The 17590-nt window shown below is 40.9% G+C and overlaps 1 protein-coding gene across 1 annotated transcript; it reads right to left on the bottom strand.

Moving 5' to 3' along the window:
* Window positions 1-8: 8 nt before the first annotated feature.
* LOC133455104 (KN motif and ankyrin repeat domain-containing protein 1-like) lies at window positions 9-16982 on the bottom strand. Its single transcript, XM_061733975.1, has 11 exons — window positions 16957-16982; window positions 14276-16774; window positions 13954-14106; window positions 12354-12462; window positions 12109-12264; window positions 11870-11957; window positions 7476-7695; window positions 6767-6909; window positions 5348-5548; window positions 5058-5153; window positions 9-4966 (listed from the first exon to the last, which is right to left on the bottom strand). Exons 2-11 carry the CDS (start codon window positions 16683-16685, stop codon window positions 4904-4906), a joined length of 3639 nt encoding a protein of 1212 aa, XP_061589959.1. The 5' UTR covers window positions 16686-16774; window positions 16957-16982; the 3' UTR covers window positions 9-4903.
* Between the last annotated feature and the right edge of the window lie 608 nt (window positions 16983-17590).

Below are 17590 nucleotides of genomic sequence, written 5' to 3'. Positions count from 1 at the left end.
TGTTGCAGCACTTTAATCAGGAAAAGCAATTTGGGGTTCCACATTTATTGCTCACAAAGACAATCAACAGTCTGCCCAGGAGTAGAAATCCTGATAAATTTACTATAAAGTCAAGATTGTGCCCTCTGGAAAATACAAAAAATCTATTAATAATTGTACATGTTCTGTTTGTTTAGAGGGGTTACCAGGAGAAAGGGTACTCTGTTTAAAAAGCACACAGACGCATGGCAAAGCTGCATCTGAACAAAACACAAGATTTAAGGAACAATGTCCTTAGGACGGATGAGGCCAGAGCAGATCTGTCTGACCTTCATACCTAAAGAAACACAACCCAGAGAAACCAGGTTCAACTAAAGGCTGAGATCTCAGCCCAGCTGAAATGTTGTGGCAGGAAGAGAGCTAAGCAAGGAAGTAAATAAATAAATAAAATAAAAACAAGCTCAGTGAAGTAACATTGTAAGGACTGGACCAAAATTCTTCTGCAACAGTGTGAGAGACTGATGAAGTCATCAAAAAAAAAAACACTTCAAATAATTGATGCTAACGGGAGATCGACAAGCCACACACACATCCAGAAAATTACGCGGCACAGAAAGAGACCACATTCCTTTATGATGGTTATGACTGACATGCTGGCAGTGGTGGAACCCCTAATGAGCTGAAACCCACCAAAATGGGCTGAAATATTTTGGCAGATTACAAGAAAAATATAAAACAGGCAAGAGAAGACAGCTCACACAATGTGAGATGATATATTATTCCCCTCCAACCAGGCTCCAGAGAATAAAGCTAACAAACGGCAAAATGTCGGCACATAAACTATTCAAAATAATAAAATTCAATGATTTGGAACTCAACACCCAACTCTCAGTAAAGTTATGACATTGTAATGTCATTGTGTTAAAGGTCGATGCAGGGAAGTTGTGAGCGCGGCATCAATGTGTCATCTCTTTCAAGATGATAAGGTAAATGTATGATTATTTCAGACACCGTAGCCATCCCAGAAGTCTATATCAGCATTATGGATCAATATCTGGTCACTGAAGGTAGCAGAGCAAGCTCTATATGTTTTATATTGCTATAAAGTTGTTTGCCAATGAGCTATCCTGTAGTGAAAAGGGCCTCGAGTGACTCCATACATGCTCTAAATGTGTGGTCGAAATTAAACAGCTCACTGAGCCATGTCTGAAAAACTTTAATCTGATTTTGTTCAAGAGCCAGGTTAGGACTTAAACCCGTAACCACTGCCGCCGCATCGGGTTGAAACAGCTTTCCAGGGTCTTTAAGCTTCCTCTGATCTTTTCCTTATTGGCTGCAATATGCTGCGATCCACGACCCCAACATCAGAAACGTTTCATGTACCAGGGATGTTGCAGGCTGGACCGGTTTTTGTAATGCCTTTGGCTTCAGTCTTTGATATGGTAGTTCCACTGCCATCCAGCACGTTATGGCTCAAATAAAAAAAGAATATTTGTCGTTTTAAACACTCCATCAACATTTAAGCTGCAGGAGCACAGAATCCCAGTCTGCAGTGCTTGCAGCTCTAAAGTATGAAATAATTTTATGTGATTATTAATCAGAATCAATCACGCGCCAAAAACAGTGTCGCACAGATGCTGGAACTGAGTTTACAAAGGGATTGCTTTGCATAATTATCATTATATTTTCTTTTTTGCATATCATCTTCATATGACATGTCTACGTTTTAATTTTAAATAAAGTAGCTTATAATATATCAGCGTCAGTTCCAATGACTAATAAAATGTGGATGAGCTGCTGCTCAACTTACATTACATGACTTGAATATTGAGCAATTTCAGTATAAAAAAAGAGATACAATTTAAGAAGTATGTTTTCAAGATCCTCTTGTTCAAAATTGCTGTTACCATGGCAACAGTAAATTTAAAATGGGGGACCTTGTGTATTTTTTATTTTTTTTATTGCTGTTGCTGGAATCGACTCGAAGCTGCTGATGAAGGGAGCGTTCCTGCCGTGTGGAGCCAAACAACGCATTTTAAACGATGTGTCAAAGGCTGGGAAAGGAAACAAAAAGACGAAGGAAAGCCGGTGCAGGAAACGGAAGACAAGCCACCGTGTTGAAATCAGCCCAATTGTGAGAAATATGAATTTTATGCTTTTACAAATGAGCGGCACGTGGTCGTGAATATTCATTAAACGAGCCAGAACCGCGGAGCACGGAGCACTGGGAATACTTGATAAATGATGCACGACTCCTGCATGGCAAATTCAGTTTGAGCCCACAGCGACGCAAACAGGGAGCACTTCAGTCACGCTTTGATCAGGGTTTGCAGCGCAAGGTCACAAAGCCACCCGATAAACCAGTCGTTCACAGCTGATCTCTGAGGAGATGTTTCTGAGCCATCTTCATCAAAGTGTCGGTGAAAAAAACCCTCCCAAAATTGAGGAAATGAATGAAATAGCAGTGAGGGGGTTCATGGTTTTTGTGTTAGAGAGCTGTGGGTCAGGAGGAATAAAAACGTGTGTCCCCTACATCATAAAAGAGACAATGTGAACAATAATCGGGAAAAAATTAAAGAAATCTGCTAAAATCAAACCTTACAAATACCTCCAAAAACCTATTCATGCGTTTTCAGAGACGTGTGCAACTTGTTGAAGTTTTCAAAGTGCAAAGAAACGAGAATAAAACAAATGAAAAGTTATCTAAACTTAATTAATGGTTGTGATATTTAAAATTGATCATTAAAGTAAAAGAAATGCTCAACAAATGCTCTCCGTGGCTGCATAAGGTAGCACGGGTTAGAGATGCACCAATCAGTATTTTGAGGGCCGATTACTGATCACCAAAAGCGGTATCTGCCGATCCCAATATTTCCGATCACCGATCACAGCGTTAAATCCATCAATTCTACAATTTTGTTGTTTCATGTAAACAACACTGACATTGTATTATTAGGTATCAACATTAGATGAGAAAGTATCATGAATTGACTGTTTTATTGCAGGCTGAGGCAATGTGCAATATTTCAAACTCTAGAGACTCTTAGAGATGACTTTCAAAGACTTGGGCTCAGCTTACAAAGAGTAAGTGTAGTTTACTAGCTTAAGCTTTTTCTTGTGGTAATAATTATGTGTACAACACATCTGCAGTGCACCAACACAGACAACAGCAGATATTTCAGTCTCTTAGAGTTGATAGTTGTAGAGTTGTAATCTCTAAACCTTAGTTTTCCTGAGGAAAAAGGAATTAAATCTTAAAATAAAAATTAATTATGAAAGGTAACGATGCGTTTAAACCCAACGTCTTCTACAACAAAAAACGTCTGATGATCAAGGCATATGAATCCATTACCTCATGATGTAGTTCTTTATTTTTCTTGCTGTTGTTGCTGTCGTTTATAGGTTTCTGTTAGGTTCAGCTGAGTTAGTGTTGCTGCATGCTCCTTTACTTTCTCTGCCTGCAATATACTCCTTCGTGTGAGAAACTTTCAAATGTCTTATCAGCTTCATTGTGTTGAATCTTTTTTGTAACATTCCTCCTCGGGGTATCTCCTTTGCACACACCTTGCAAACTGCAAATTTGTTGTCCTTTTCGGACATTGTAAAACTCTCACAATGGCGAAGCCATTTTCAGTGTTGATGTTTTGTAGAGACTGTCATGCCTCCTGGGGAGACCTGGGTCTGAGATGTGGGAATGCACACCCTGGCTGCAGTTTGTTCTTGTAAACGTCATCGGATCGGCCTGCTTTGACCTATTTTGAGAACTCTGATCAAAACCGATAGGGGCATTATCGGTCGATCCCGATCGGTTGTCGGTTGATCGGTGCATCTCTAGAAATGGTATCCACCAGTTTGACTCCCCAAGAGCTCAATAATTTATCTACATGAAATCAACATCAAAGAACTGACATTATTAGTACAGAAAACCAGGAGATTTCACAGAAACGTTTCGTCTGTTGTTTTTTATTTTATCGCTCCTATTTCTAAATTATTTTCTTTTCTTTGCTTTTTGTGAGTCACCGTCTCATGAGCCTACAGATATCCGTACTTCACTAACAAGTAAAAGGTGTCCATAACTTACCAAACGTACTCTAATTTGCATTGTAAAGCAGTATGTAGTAAAATATTCACTACAAATACATCTTTGTTAGCTAAATCTTCCAGTAAATAGACTGATGTACAAAATTCCCTGTTTTTATCATTTTTCTTCGGATTAGTCAGCATGAAATACGTCTGTAACTCCTCCCATTCACACCAGTAAAGAATGTACCGAACCGATCGCACTGCGGTGGAGGGGGGCCTCACGCGATGACTTGTACAAGAGCCCGAGAGCCACAAGTCAAAACGACCAAGATGACGGGCGTCACTTTTGCTAATTGGTTATTTGTGTATCCAACTGCATCTCGAGTGTCTTCTGCATCCGTCTGAGCCGTCGCCGGACATCAAAGTCAAATCCAGAGGAACCTTTGTATCGCAGAGGAAAAGAGCTAGGACCGCTGACCACGCTGACCATCTTTTTTTTTCAGGGTAACAAGAGAAAAGAAAACTTTAATATTTTAAAGAAGTAATGATGTCTTTCGTTATGATCATAGAATCATCATCTACTCTGCTGTACAACTGTAATCTCGCCGGGCGACAGCTTTTTACATGAGCTACGTCTTTAGCTGCGCAATATCAATAAACAAAACTAATCATCTTAAAAAGTCATCAGAAACTGAGCTCCAACTCATCCAGCTTAAAATGGTAAAGGAGTCAATGGTAAATACTGGATGTAAATCCATTTCTGTATACCTTCAAGCGCTCAACGGTGAGGGTGAACATGCTGCTATGAACAGGAAAGGATTTCAGTGGCTTATTTCAAAAGTCAATCTTGCTCCTTTTGATGTAAACTTGCTTTCAGATTAATTAATTCTGCGATATCTCCTCACTCAAGCATATTCCTTCCTCCTGGAGAAGAGGGGAAGGTGCCACTGTGTCGAGCTAGGGCCTGCAACGATGCACAAAACAAAAGAAGTCATCAGGAAAAGCAGGAAATGAATGCATATTTACTGTGAGTGTGAACACGTTGCCCCACATACCCCCATCTGTCTGGAGAAGTTGGCGTGAGCGTAAAGGAGCACTGCAATCTCATTATGTCCTGCCTCCAAGGCGACCGACAGGGCTGTGCTTTCATCCTGCTTACACACAAAACAGGCTCCATGACTTTCATGTGAGTTCAACCAGAGTTTAAATGATGCGTTTAATGGCAATTCCCACCCAGATAGTTCCTCTCTGCTTTTGTAACGCGGCGTGTAAGGCAGAGTTGGAAGCTTCTTTTACTCAGCTTGAAGCCGGCAGGTTCATGGAGGAGAGGAAATGAAGCACTTACGCTGTCTCTCAGGGTGGCATCACACTCCGGCTGCGCCAGCAGCAGCTTAACGATGTCAGCGTGGCCGTGTTCGCTCGCACACATCAACGCAGTGGAGCCTTCATCGTCCTGGATATTGATTTGGGCCCCCTGTACCACGAGGGCCTGCGCCATGTCCATTTTGCCGTGGCTCACGGCAAGCATCAAGGCAGTCTGACCAGCCTGGAAGCAGGAAGCAGGTTCAAACACATTAGAAAGCGTTGATGTTACACACATCAGTCATGTACAAGAATACATTCATATCTTACATGTGAACTCTAACAGGCAACATCGTCCACATTTGTCAACCCTTTCATGCTGTCAAGTAATCTTCCTAAGTAGCAATTTTGGGCTCCTGTGACGGTGTGATTATATGAAGGCTTGATGAGGGTTAAGAATCTTAAATTTATACTCCATTTTCATATGTTTGTGCATCCGTCAGTTTTAAACCTTCTTTCCGTGACCATTCCTCGTACTTCGGTAGATCGTTTGTATACCGGGATACATCCACTGGGATACGTCCACCAGGATGCATCCACAAGGAGGCAGCGATGAGTCGACAGTGAACGAAGCATTGAGTCAAGTAACCCACTGGTTATGAAAGAGCAGTTTTAGGGTATAATTAGTCCAAACAGTTACAAAACCGTGTGTCAGTCCCCACATAAGTCACACCAGAATATGACGAAACTGTAGTAGGAAGTAGGAAACTGAAAATAAAAGAATACTAACCCTGGATTGAAAGGAAGGAGTATTTCAGAAATTATATTTTATAATCTGTAGTCAGATTCCTGCCAATGACGTTCAGAAAAACAGTGCTAGAAATCAGGCATTGAGGGAATAACAAAAACATGTTTTCAAGGAATTATCGTTAAAATATAGGTCTCTTTAAACATTTTCATCAGTTTAACTGAAAAAATTTAGTGTGTTAGTATTTTGGACACCTGGAGTCCAATCAATGTGTTTGGAGGTGTGTTTTAGAGCTACTTTGACTGTTGAAAAACTAGCTATCAATGTCAAAATCAAACCATCATCACAGTGATGATGTATGGCGGAGCTTCATGATGTGGGCTTGCGGCACTAACCTGGGACCTGGGAAATTACCAATGTATCCTGCAGGATAATGCCAGGGTGTTCGTCCACCAGCTGAAGCTAAGTAGAAGTTGGGTGATGCAGCAGGACAATGACCCCAAGTTCAGTTACAACCCAGACCATAACCCCACAGAGGTGCTGAGAAATTACCTCAAAAGAGCTGCTCATGCCAGACACCCCACAAATATGTGAGAGCTCAAACACACCTATCTGTTAAGATCAGATTCAATGTGATATTAATACTGAACACCAGTGAATTCCAAGGGGTTCTGACAACATATTTGCACAGACGGGACGCGTGGATAGACCCACCTGGCTGGCTTTGGCATTCACATCTCCTTGCGCGAAGAGCTGCTCCACCACTCTCATGTCCTCTGGATCTTCCACAGCTGCGATCGCAGCCAGCATGATGGGCGTGTAACCCGCTGTGTTCTGCTGATTGACATCACACACCCCTGGGGCGACGGCACCAACAGGTGGAAAACACAGAGATGAAACAGACATAAAATCTGACGACATCCTGTTTTGATGACGGCCTTGGTGGTTAAAATAAAGCAAAGACTGTCTAGAAAAGATGTCTCCACGCACAAAAACAGGCTTTATCTATGCGGAAGTATTTCAGCGCTGCTGAAAGTGTGCTCAGGTGATCTGGATTGTTTACTGGAAGTAACACAATATCCTGTTTTTTGTAATATCGTCCCGACATTTGCTGGTTTTCTGTTATATACTGCGTTGAGACAAAGCCGGTGGAACCCAGTATTAAAATGTTTGCTCCCTAATGAAAAGTTTTAATGTAGACAAACAACTCAATGAACCAGAATAATCAGTGGATGACCTTTAACCTGATCTGAGATTTAACTGTTTTAAGTGAATTTGACTAAAAGGCACAACTATTGTGGTGTTTTAAGAATCGCTATGTAATTCATCTGTAAAGGTTATTCAACACTACACTGGAAACAAATTGATTCCTATAGTGGCGAGGGGAAAAGTTAATAAAAAAAAAAAAAAACTGTTTATGTACCTGAATCAAGCAGTTTTTTGACAGCGGCGAAGTTGGAGTGAGAAACACTGTAGTGCAGCACTGTGTTTCCATTCCCATCAGCCATGTTGGCTACATGCTGCAACACGGAGGGCGAAACGGCTCGAAACGCAGATAAGTAGTCCCCCACTGCGTCAGGGTGAGCCGACTTGTGGCTGGAAACGGAGAACCACTCCTGTTGTATTGTGTGCAGACAGTCCTGCTGCAAGGAGCAAGACAATACCAAACAAAAAACTAAAACAAACCGTAAAGCTGCAAGCAGAGATAATGGCGGTCCAAGCAGTTTCAAAGCAATACCAACTCATGGTTGGACAGCCCCAACCAAAACACATTGGTGATGTTTCACCCGAGAAAATGTTAAAATGATCAGCTTCTTGAAAATTCAACCTGTACATCAAAATTCCCACCATAATTAAAGCTCCCTGGAGAACATATGCAGCATATTTTGTTACCGCATAAGGACATAACTTTTCTGTCATCTGAGGGACTAAGAAGTGACTTTAAAGACAATTCTTTTGACAAATGGAAACAGAGGGCGTAAGTGCTTTCTGTCATCTTTAACTCCCAGGGTATGAGCAGGATTTTTTTAACGTGCTAAATATAGCACTCCTACATTATTCTTTCACATTTGTTAAGAACTGCAACCAGCTGAATACTCGTGCACCAAATCTTTTCACCAAGTTTTTCTTGTTCATCAAATTTCAGACTTTTATTTTAATTGGTTCATATCTACTACTACTTCTACTGCTACTATTGCTATTACTACTACTACTACTGCTACTAATACTACTACTACTACTACTTCTACTGCTTTTATTGCTACTACTACTGCTACTACTACTGCTGCTGCTATTACTGCTACTACTGTCATTTAGAAGACGCTTTAATCCAAAGCGGCTTACAACTGAGAGAACAACACAAGCAAGAAATCACAGGAATAGTCGTGGAAATGTCCCAGACTTCATGAAAGTCAGTTGGATCGTTTCAGATTTGTTCATTTCACTTTAAAAATATTAACGATAGAAACTGGTGGGAGCAGGTGGGACAGAGTGGAGAATGAAAGTTAACAGTTTTATGGTTTCAGGTTCTGTACTTGGGTTTCTTGAGTTTTTATTTGTTTGCTCAATTCTTGTTTTATTGTATTCTTCTTGGCTGCTGTTATGCTTTGGTTTAAAAATCTCATTAATCGCGTGTCACGTTCAGAGTTGACTTCCTTTGTTCATCATAAGTATATGTATTGTCATTCCCATCTGTTGCTTTCCATTTCTTTGATAACCTGCGGCGCAGCACGGAAATAACAGAACTATTGTTCGCCACTTCTGCCGCCGAGCCTCCTACCAACATAATAGCCGAGGAAAAATGCGTTTTTGTTTGGCGTTATTAAAACGGCACAGATTTTGGTGCCCAGACACGTTTAGGGCAGAAAAAAAAGGAAGGTAGTAATTTTCTTTACAAAAGCACGGGCTTACAACAGCTTCGCTATTTGGATCCTTTTGGAAAAATGTCGTTCACCGTGAACAATATAATATGATGATAATAATAATAATAATAATAATAATAATAATAATAATAATAATAATAATAATAATAATAATAATAATAATAATAATAATAATAAAGAAACCACTTGCAGCAAAAATCTCAAAAATAAACGGGTTTTGTTTAGATTCCTGTTAGAGTCTGTGTCAATGCCTCCTTTTTCTGGTTTCCCCGTCTTTGTAACCGGCAACCATGTCACCATGTGTAAAACTGATATTTTTACTAATACTAATAATATTACTAAAAAGATTAATGAAGTACCATTAAAAACCAAAGTGAAAGTATTGAATTAAAAGAACTTAATGAAATTATCTGAAAACCTTAGAGATAAAACATGGGATTCTGTTTATAGCTGAAAAACTCCAGATGCGGCATATAATGCTTTCATTGAAGAAATAACTGCCTCTATAAACTCTACCATACCTGAGAAGATCATAAAATGTGCTGTAGGGGATCAAAAAATATGGCTTACGAGGGGCATACTGAAATCAATTAAAAAGAAAAACAAACTTTATAAACGTTACCACCAAAGTCCAACTGATGTTAACAAAGAAAAGTATACAAAATACAAAAACAAGTTGACACATGTCATACGAATGAGTAAGCGTAAACACTATAGTGAGCTAATCAAGGCTTCTCAAGGTGATCAGAAGCAATGCTGGAAGGTTCTGAATGAGGTCCTCAGCCGGGGACATAAAACTACTGTTCTTCCTGACAACAGGATAACGCAAAATGACAGAACTAATTTAAATAATGTTGACCTTGCAAACAGTTTTAATGACCATTATAACTCTATAGGAGAAAATCTCTCTAAAACCATTAGTCCACCAGAGGGAGTTACCTATCAACATTATCTTCAAGGAAATTATATAAACTCTTTTTTTCTGGCACCAACTGATAAAACAGAAGTTACTAAAATCATTATGAGCATGCAAAGCACCCTGACGGCAGGTGTGGATGGTATATGTAGCAAAATTATAAAAGCCATTGTTAATGAAATTGTTGATCCACTTGTTTTTACCATTAATCTTTCTCTGCTCTGCGGGGTGGTACCCAAAATGACAAAGATAGCAAAAATTATCCCTACATTTAAATCTGGAGACAAAAATAATATGAATAACTACAGACCTATATCTATTCTACCCACTCTTTCTAAAGTACTATAGAAAATAGTTTATTGTAGACTCAGTGATTATCTAGATAATCTGAATATACTCATCCCATCACAATATGGATTTAGAAAGAAGAACACAACCAGTATGGCAATTTTAGATCTCGCTGAAAAAATAAATGACTCGATAGATAAAGGTGAGTGTGGGATTGGTGTTTTTCTTGATTTATCAAAGGCGTTTGATACCATCGATTTTGAAATCCTTTTAGACAAATTGCAGCATTAAGGTGTCAGGGGAACTGCACTCAGTTGGTTCAGAAGCTATGTATATGAAAGGGAGCAATACGTAAATGTAAATAATAGTAAATCACAATGTAAAACCATTAAACATGGAGTCCCACAAGTTTCGTTACTAGGACCGCTTCTTTTCATCTTATATGTAAATGATTTTGAGAACTCCTCTAACATTCTGCAAGTTATTTTTGCGGATGACACAAACTTATTTCTTTCACATAAGAAGCTTTAATATCTCCAAAACCTTATGAATGAAGAATAGACCAAGGTGGACTCCTGGTTTAAATGCAATAGATTACCTTTAAATATCAGTAAAACTAACTATGTTTTGTTTCGCTTAAATAGAAACTGCAGTAATATTGAACATAAATAAATGGTAAAGCTATCGAGAGGGTAGAATTTATTACTTTTTTGGGAATATATGTGGATGAATTTTTAAACTTTAGGAAACATATTGATGAACTATCAAAGAAATGATCTAAATATGTCGGCTTATTTTATAGGCTGAGACATTTCTTCCTCTTGAAGCTCTCCTAACTCTGTACCGGTCTCTATTTGAGCCTCATTTAAATTATTGTAATGTTTTATGGTGTTGACAAATTACAGATCTTACAAAAGAAAGTGATCCAAGTTATATCATTGAGCAAATTTAATGCTCCCTCTTTTTTATGGATATAAGCTTCTGAAACTTACTGAGAGTAAAATTTTCCACAATGCCTGTGTAATGTATAATGTAGTGTTTAGACTCAATGACAGACTCTGTCATCTCATCCCAATTTATGCTCCCACTCATGAACACACCACAACGGGAAAACAACTTTTAAAGGGAAAGAAAAGGAAACTGAAATGTACAAGTTTCAGTGTAACCTGTAAAGGTCCAAAAATTTGGAATGAGATTGATAGTGCAACAACAGAGTCTGGATCTCTCTCAATTTTCAAGAAAGAGACTAAAACAAAAATTGTTATTAAATTATATCTCTTATTATTAAATTATGTCTAATTTTCAAATTATGTCTAACTCTAAAACTATCTGTGAATGTTTATGTACCAATACCTGATGTATTATTTTTACAAGAATATCTTTGTATCTATGAAATCTGAGGAGGTCTCAGGGTTTTATTGTGTGTGTAATTTATAGTTGTTTTGCTGTGTGACTGGGCCCCTATTCGTAAGCTACAGTTAGCTTCTGGGGAGTCCCATTTTACAAACTTACCTCAATTGATATCTGTATTTGTGTTTTTAAATTATTTGTGAATAAACTCTGTGAACAGTGAAAAAAACAACACACTCACACTCTCTCTGTCTGGTGTCCCACCGTTGGTTTCAATGACGCGCTTGAACACGGACTCTTCCAGCATTTTTCCACACCCAAGTGAAGACACAGGCTACATTTTGACCTTTAAGACTCTTTAAAATAGTTAAAGCCACATACCAGTTCCCTGCTGGATAGAACTGCATCACCACTCAGGTGCATCTTTAAGGCTTGACAAGCGGAAAACATCCTTTCACTGAATTTACACCTAAAATATTTAAAAAGCCATGTTTTAGTCATTTCAGACTTGAGAACTTGAGGAAACTTCACATATCAATCAAAGCTGATATGGTGCAGATAATCTTGTAAAACTGGGATATTATTTACAATTAAAGGCTCATAAATGTCTTCCATGTTACCTCTGTTGCCTGTGTAACTTTGCAGTCCCCTCTGACCCCCTGATGGAGACATCTTTTCTTCTTCTCGTTTGGATTATGTCTTGAGAAGGATCCCTAAATGTTTCCTGCCCTCTTCTTCCTTCTGCGTCATGCTTGTGAGCTGACATGGGGTCCAATCTGAAGAAAAAAACGTAACATCCCAATACACTAAATATGAATTCATCTTTCAGATCGAATTGTGTCAATAACTGATAAAGGATGCGTACCCTGCAGTCGCCTTCATGAACTTCATGCTTTTCCTGCTGCTGCTGCAGCTCTGCTCACCACTCTGTTTCTTCATCAAAGGCTGAGGCTTATGGGTATTAGCTGAGCTGTCTAGAAAAAAATAATGTTGCATTTGTTTCTGACGCCTTGTCATTTTTTTTAAAAGGCTTTTTATGAACCTTCTGACCTGGCCAGCCATACCAATACACTTTGCAAATATTCTCTCTTGTGAAATAGGTTCAGTGCCCCTCCTACGCACGCATGTATTCACCGGTACAAAACGTACTGGACCAAATGCAATGGGCTGGGGTGGAGTACGTACAATAACATTCAGAAATATCCCAGAGCCACTATTAAAAAACAACCAGGGTGACTGCAGAATACTTAATAAAGCTTTGGATCAGCAAAAAACATTTGAGAGAAGAATGAGACAGCATTCCTCTCCCAAAACTCCAGTAGCTGCTCTCCTCACTTCCCAGATGTTTACAGACAGCTGTTAAAAGAAGAAGGGAGCTCATTAACTATGCGTCTTTGGGGCGTGGTTCTCATTTGTTCATTCACACACGCGCTGATATACTTGGGAAGCAGTTGGACACCAAATATAATATGTTTAATTTTAAGCATAAATAATTTAAGAATCGAAATTAAACAGAAAATAAAACAGAAAATAAACAGACATGTACTGCAGTCCTCTTTGGCATAGCTTTGATTGTAGAGCTGTCAGATCCATTTCCAGTAAAGACAAGTGAACGCATCATGTGCCGCTTATACCACACACTTGCTTCATGTCATTTGACGTGGACATTATCACAGACTTAGAGAAAACCAAAGGTAATTCTTCTGATCATGCTCTGTGATTTCACAGCACCAAACACATAGGACCAGATCCATGAAGGACATTTCATAGGACCTCTGTGTCCTCAAACTAAATTAGGACAATGAGCTGTGTTATGACAGACATTTTGCACAGAAATAATTCATTTTATATACGATATTCTCTTCAACAGTTATGATAAAAACATACAGTTGTGACTACCTGCCTCCATTTCAAATCAATAGCACTGATTCAGACATTTCTGTAAACTCTACTGGGTGGAAAGAATCTTTTAGAGCCCAAAGCAGTTTAAAAAAAATCCCATGAAAATAGAACATTTTAGAACCGTCTCGTCTGCAGCACACCGCATAAAGAAATAACCCATGCAACAACAAACTCACAAATCAACCGGATCCGTCTGGGCGGGACATTTCATGCTTTGCATTCTTTCAGATCTGCGAGTCTCAATTGAAAAGACAGAGCATTCCCAGACACCAGCTCCTCCCACAAAGCCATTCAATTTTAGTTTGTCAGCCACAAAGTGCCATGTGGGACGAGATGATTTCCAAAAGCAGATACCTTTCCAAACACTGCAAGTGTATCCCACAGAGACTCGATCTGCCAAAACCAAAGGCAGCCACTTCCCCTGGTGCAAGTTTAAACAGGGTCACAAGGGCGGTTTTAAAAACATGAAACTTGAATTATCTTTTAAAAGAAGACGAATATCCTCACCCGCCAAATGTTTGAAGAGTTTCTAAAAATGACGACGGACAAACAGCAGTGTTTACCTTGCAGAGCAGAGGACGCCTGCTCCTCTAACATTTGAATCATTCTCTTCACCTCCGAGTTGTTACCACTCTGCAGGCATATTTCTGGATTTCCTTTGGCACTCTTACAGGAGTCAGTTGAGGGGTGGCATGGCGACAGCATATCCGCGTTTGCTGCAGTAAAACAAACAGCTTTTGAGTAATACCAACATGCCATTGATTATAGGTGGCATGTGCTTTATTAAATCGTTCGTTAAAGAAGTTTAGCACAGATTTTGAACGTTTGTGTTTTTGGTTTTGTGTTCATGTCTGTATCAGTTTTGTGAACCCTCTTCCTTGTTACCTGCTGCTTGACGGGTGAGTGGATGTATTTCCGTCCCTCCTTCTGTTACAGCTCTGCTCCTGAGAGGTTTTGGGCTGGCGTACTGGTCTGTGCAGGCCCCGGTAAGCAGGTCTCCGTGCTCCCTCAAGAGTCTATGCATCTTTTCTATGTAGTGTTTGAGCTCATGGTCCCACTGGAGTTGCGTACACTGCGGGAGCTTCAGAATGGGTGTAGTTGATGAAACAGAGAACTCCTGTATTCTCCCATCACCCACCCCGATGCTCTTTGTCTTTGTGGGATCAGGAAGGCGGGATGGTCCAGAGGCCATATTTCGAGTTTTAAGTCCAACCAAAAAATTGTCATAAATGTTTGTGAATCCAACACCGGAGTCTCGAGTCACCTTGGTCACGGTCTCTGGTGTTTGCCTTGAAATACTTTCAGAGAGGCTTGCAGTGTTGACGCCAACTGTACGATATTCTGCCGTGTAGGTAATGTCTCTAACCCTGCTGCCGACAGATACAGTCCGAGTGAAGGTGTGCGCGGTGTTGGTGTGCTTGTCTTGGGTTGTGAGGAGGGTATTTGTGCTGGAGTCATTGCTGAAGGCTGGTCTGGTGTTTGTGAAGCGGGACACTGAATGAGATACAGTGTTGGTACGCTGTGAAGCCGTTTGAGGCGATGCCATGGTCCCCATCTCAACTCCTCTCACTCGATCTGTTGCTATACCTTGAGAAACCATTTCCTTTGCTTCGCAGCATATGTCAACAGAAAATTCTCCACATCCCACTGAATGACACACTATCTTTTCTTTCTTGGATCCCAGATCCTCCACCGGTACCTCCGTGTTGCTTTCTGCATCACAGACTTTTATCTCTGTCCCAACTCCTTGAGTCCTGGTGAAAACCCGGACCCCCACGGCCATTTCCCTGGTCTCCACTCGCTCCCTAATCTCCCACTGGTTCATGGGAACATCTGGCCCTGTGCAGATGTCCTCAGTCTTAGGTTCACAAGATACCCCAGTGGTTTTCACCTCGGTTGTCTCTCCCGTGCTGGCATCTTGAAGATCTGTGTGATTGCCAACTCCTTGACTTCTGGTAAGAGGCCTTGTCTCCGTGCCAACGCTTGCAGCGGGTGGCTTAGCGGAGCAGGCCTTGTCAACTCGGTTCCTGGCTCCTGCAGCATGAAGCTCCAGCTTCAAACGGGTCAACTCTGCCTGGAAGGCTGATTCCTTTAACTCTGCCTCTAAATGGCAAATTCTCTCCTTCAACGCACCATTAAGCAGTTGCTGGGCAACAAGTTCTGCTTCCTGTTCTGAGAAAATCCCAAGATTAATCTCAGATACTTCTGTTGCAACGGACCTCGTCTCCACCTGATCCGTGTGCACGCATTTGTATTCTCTTGAGGGTTTAGAGAATATATTCATATCTAGATCAGTTCCAACTGCAATTGATTTAAAAGCCTCGTTGTCGATGCGCTTGTGACATTTTCCATGCCATGCTTGCAAGCGTTCATCTGTGATGGCTCTTTCCAACGCATTCATCTCTTCAGCCAGTTGTCTTAACCCCTTAAAGTCTGTGCTGTTGCTGTCTGCAACACCTTCAGGATCTAATTCAGTATTCATGTTATTCTCAGCGCCAGACCCTTCTGTGCCAAATGGTCTTTTCCAGATGACATTTGTGTTCTCATTGTCACTCAGGTTCTTCATTTGAGAGCACAGCTGCCTCTTTTCTTCCTGGAGGACTGAGATTTTTACCTGGAGGATGGGGATGATTTTCACCTGCTCCTCTAGCTCCTTCAGCTTTTGCAGAGCGACCACCATCTGTTCCCGGACGTGCTGGAGATGAAGGGACCCGAGACCCGTCACTGTAGTCACCCTGCCAGAGCTCTGCGGGCTCAGCCTCAAGCAGCCTGTGCTGCCTCTGCTTCCCAGGGATGAGCTGAGATGGGAATTTGTATCAGATTCAGGCTTGTTCCCATTGTTGTTCTGATTATATGCACCAAGGCCAGTGAAGGGGGACAGGGACCCGGGGGAGCTCACGCCTCCAAAGCTGGCTAGTCGGCGACGGGGGAAGGGCTGCGGCGGAGACGGGCTCATCACAACCTGATCGGAGTGTATCTTGGTTTCGGCCTTTTCTATCACAGGGCTTCGTCTTTGTGAAGCGAGGTGCCTTGCAGCTGGTTGAGGCTTGGCCTCATTCGAGATGCTTGCACCGTCACTCTTTGAAGGTCTGCTGTCCAGCGAGGAACCGTGCGGCGGAGGAAGAGGAGGCCTACCTCGTGCAGCGGAAGACATGCCCAGGAGCCTCGTATCATCAGCGCCAGATGATGACAGCGACTCTGCAGAACGCCACTGACTGGATGAGATGCCGCTGGGAGTTTTTTCCACATTACTAGGAGCCGCCCTGGGCCTCCGCTTCAGGCTGAGCCGCTTCATGATGGTACCGTCCTGGAAGCTGCTGACTTCTGATTGATAACTCAAATCGATCCCCTGGCAGTCAGGGATGCACTCCTCAGTCCGTCGACCTGTTGGATCAGTTACGGAATAGCTATTTGTTAGTTACTTTTACAAATATACAGAAGGAAGAAAAATAAACTGCATAGTACGATGATGGTATAATGGTATGTTACACAGATTTAAAATATCACGTTCTGAGCTATTCACACCCGGTTAAGCCCCGGATAACTCTGCTCCTTTCTCCTCTTACCTTCGTGGCTGCTCTTCAGTGCACATTTCTATTCAAATCCTCCTTCATCTCAGAAGGTTTCTGACTATATTCTCTCCAAGCCTGTCCCACCGGAGGAGGAGGGACAGCGGAGGACTTTCCACTCACAGAGACCTTGTTTCTTCACAAATGGTACTTCTCTCTGCAGACTGAACCCGCTCTGTAATTACTCTCCCACTAAATGCCCAACCATTTTTCAGTTTTTTTTAAAACCACAGACATTCTTCAAGTATTTTAGCCAGTAAGTAAACAAAAACATTAAGTTGAAAAGAATACCTTGCAATAGTTCTAAGTGCATTTAAATGTAAATACTGAACACTTACAGTTGATGGAGAGCTTCTCTTTTAAGCAAGTTACATTAAAATGTTGCTAATAGCTCCCCTTTTTTAAACAAAAATGGTTTACTACATTTACTACTGAGATGGAAATAATGTCAAACTTTACCTTACCTGACACATTTCGGAGTACATAATCACCTTGAGCCATGAGTACGGTTCAGAAAGCCTCTGCAGTGGAGCAATCCCTTTGAATGTGCTCCAAACTTTGAATAAGTCTGGAAATAAAAGAAAAAAGTCCGAAATAAACCCTGCACATCATGTTTATTAACATATTATTG

Source organism: Cololabis saira, chromosome 11, assembly GCF_033807715.1.
Source record: "Cololabis saira isolate AMF1-May2022 chromosome 11, fColSai1.1, whole genome shotgun sequence".
Lineage (NCBI taxonomy): Eukaryota > Metazoa > Chordata > Actinopteri > Beloniformes > Belonidae > Cololabis > Cololabis saira.
Note: the sequence above shows the minus strand (reverse complement) of the source record. Positions and strands in the feature narration are given on the sequence as shown.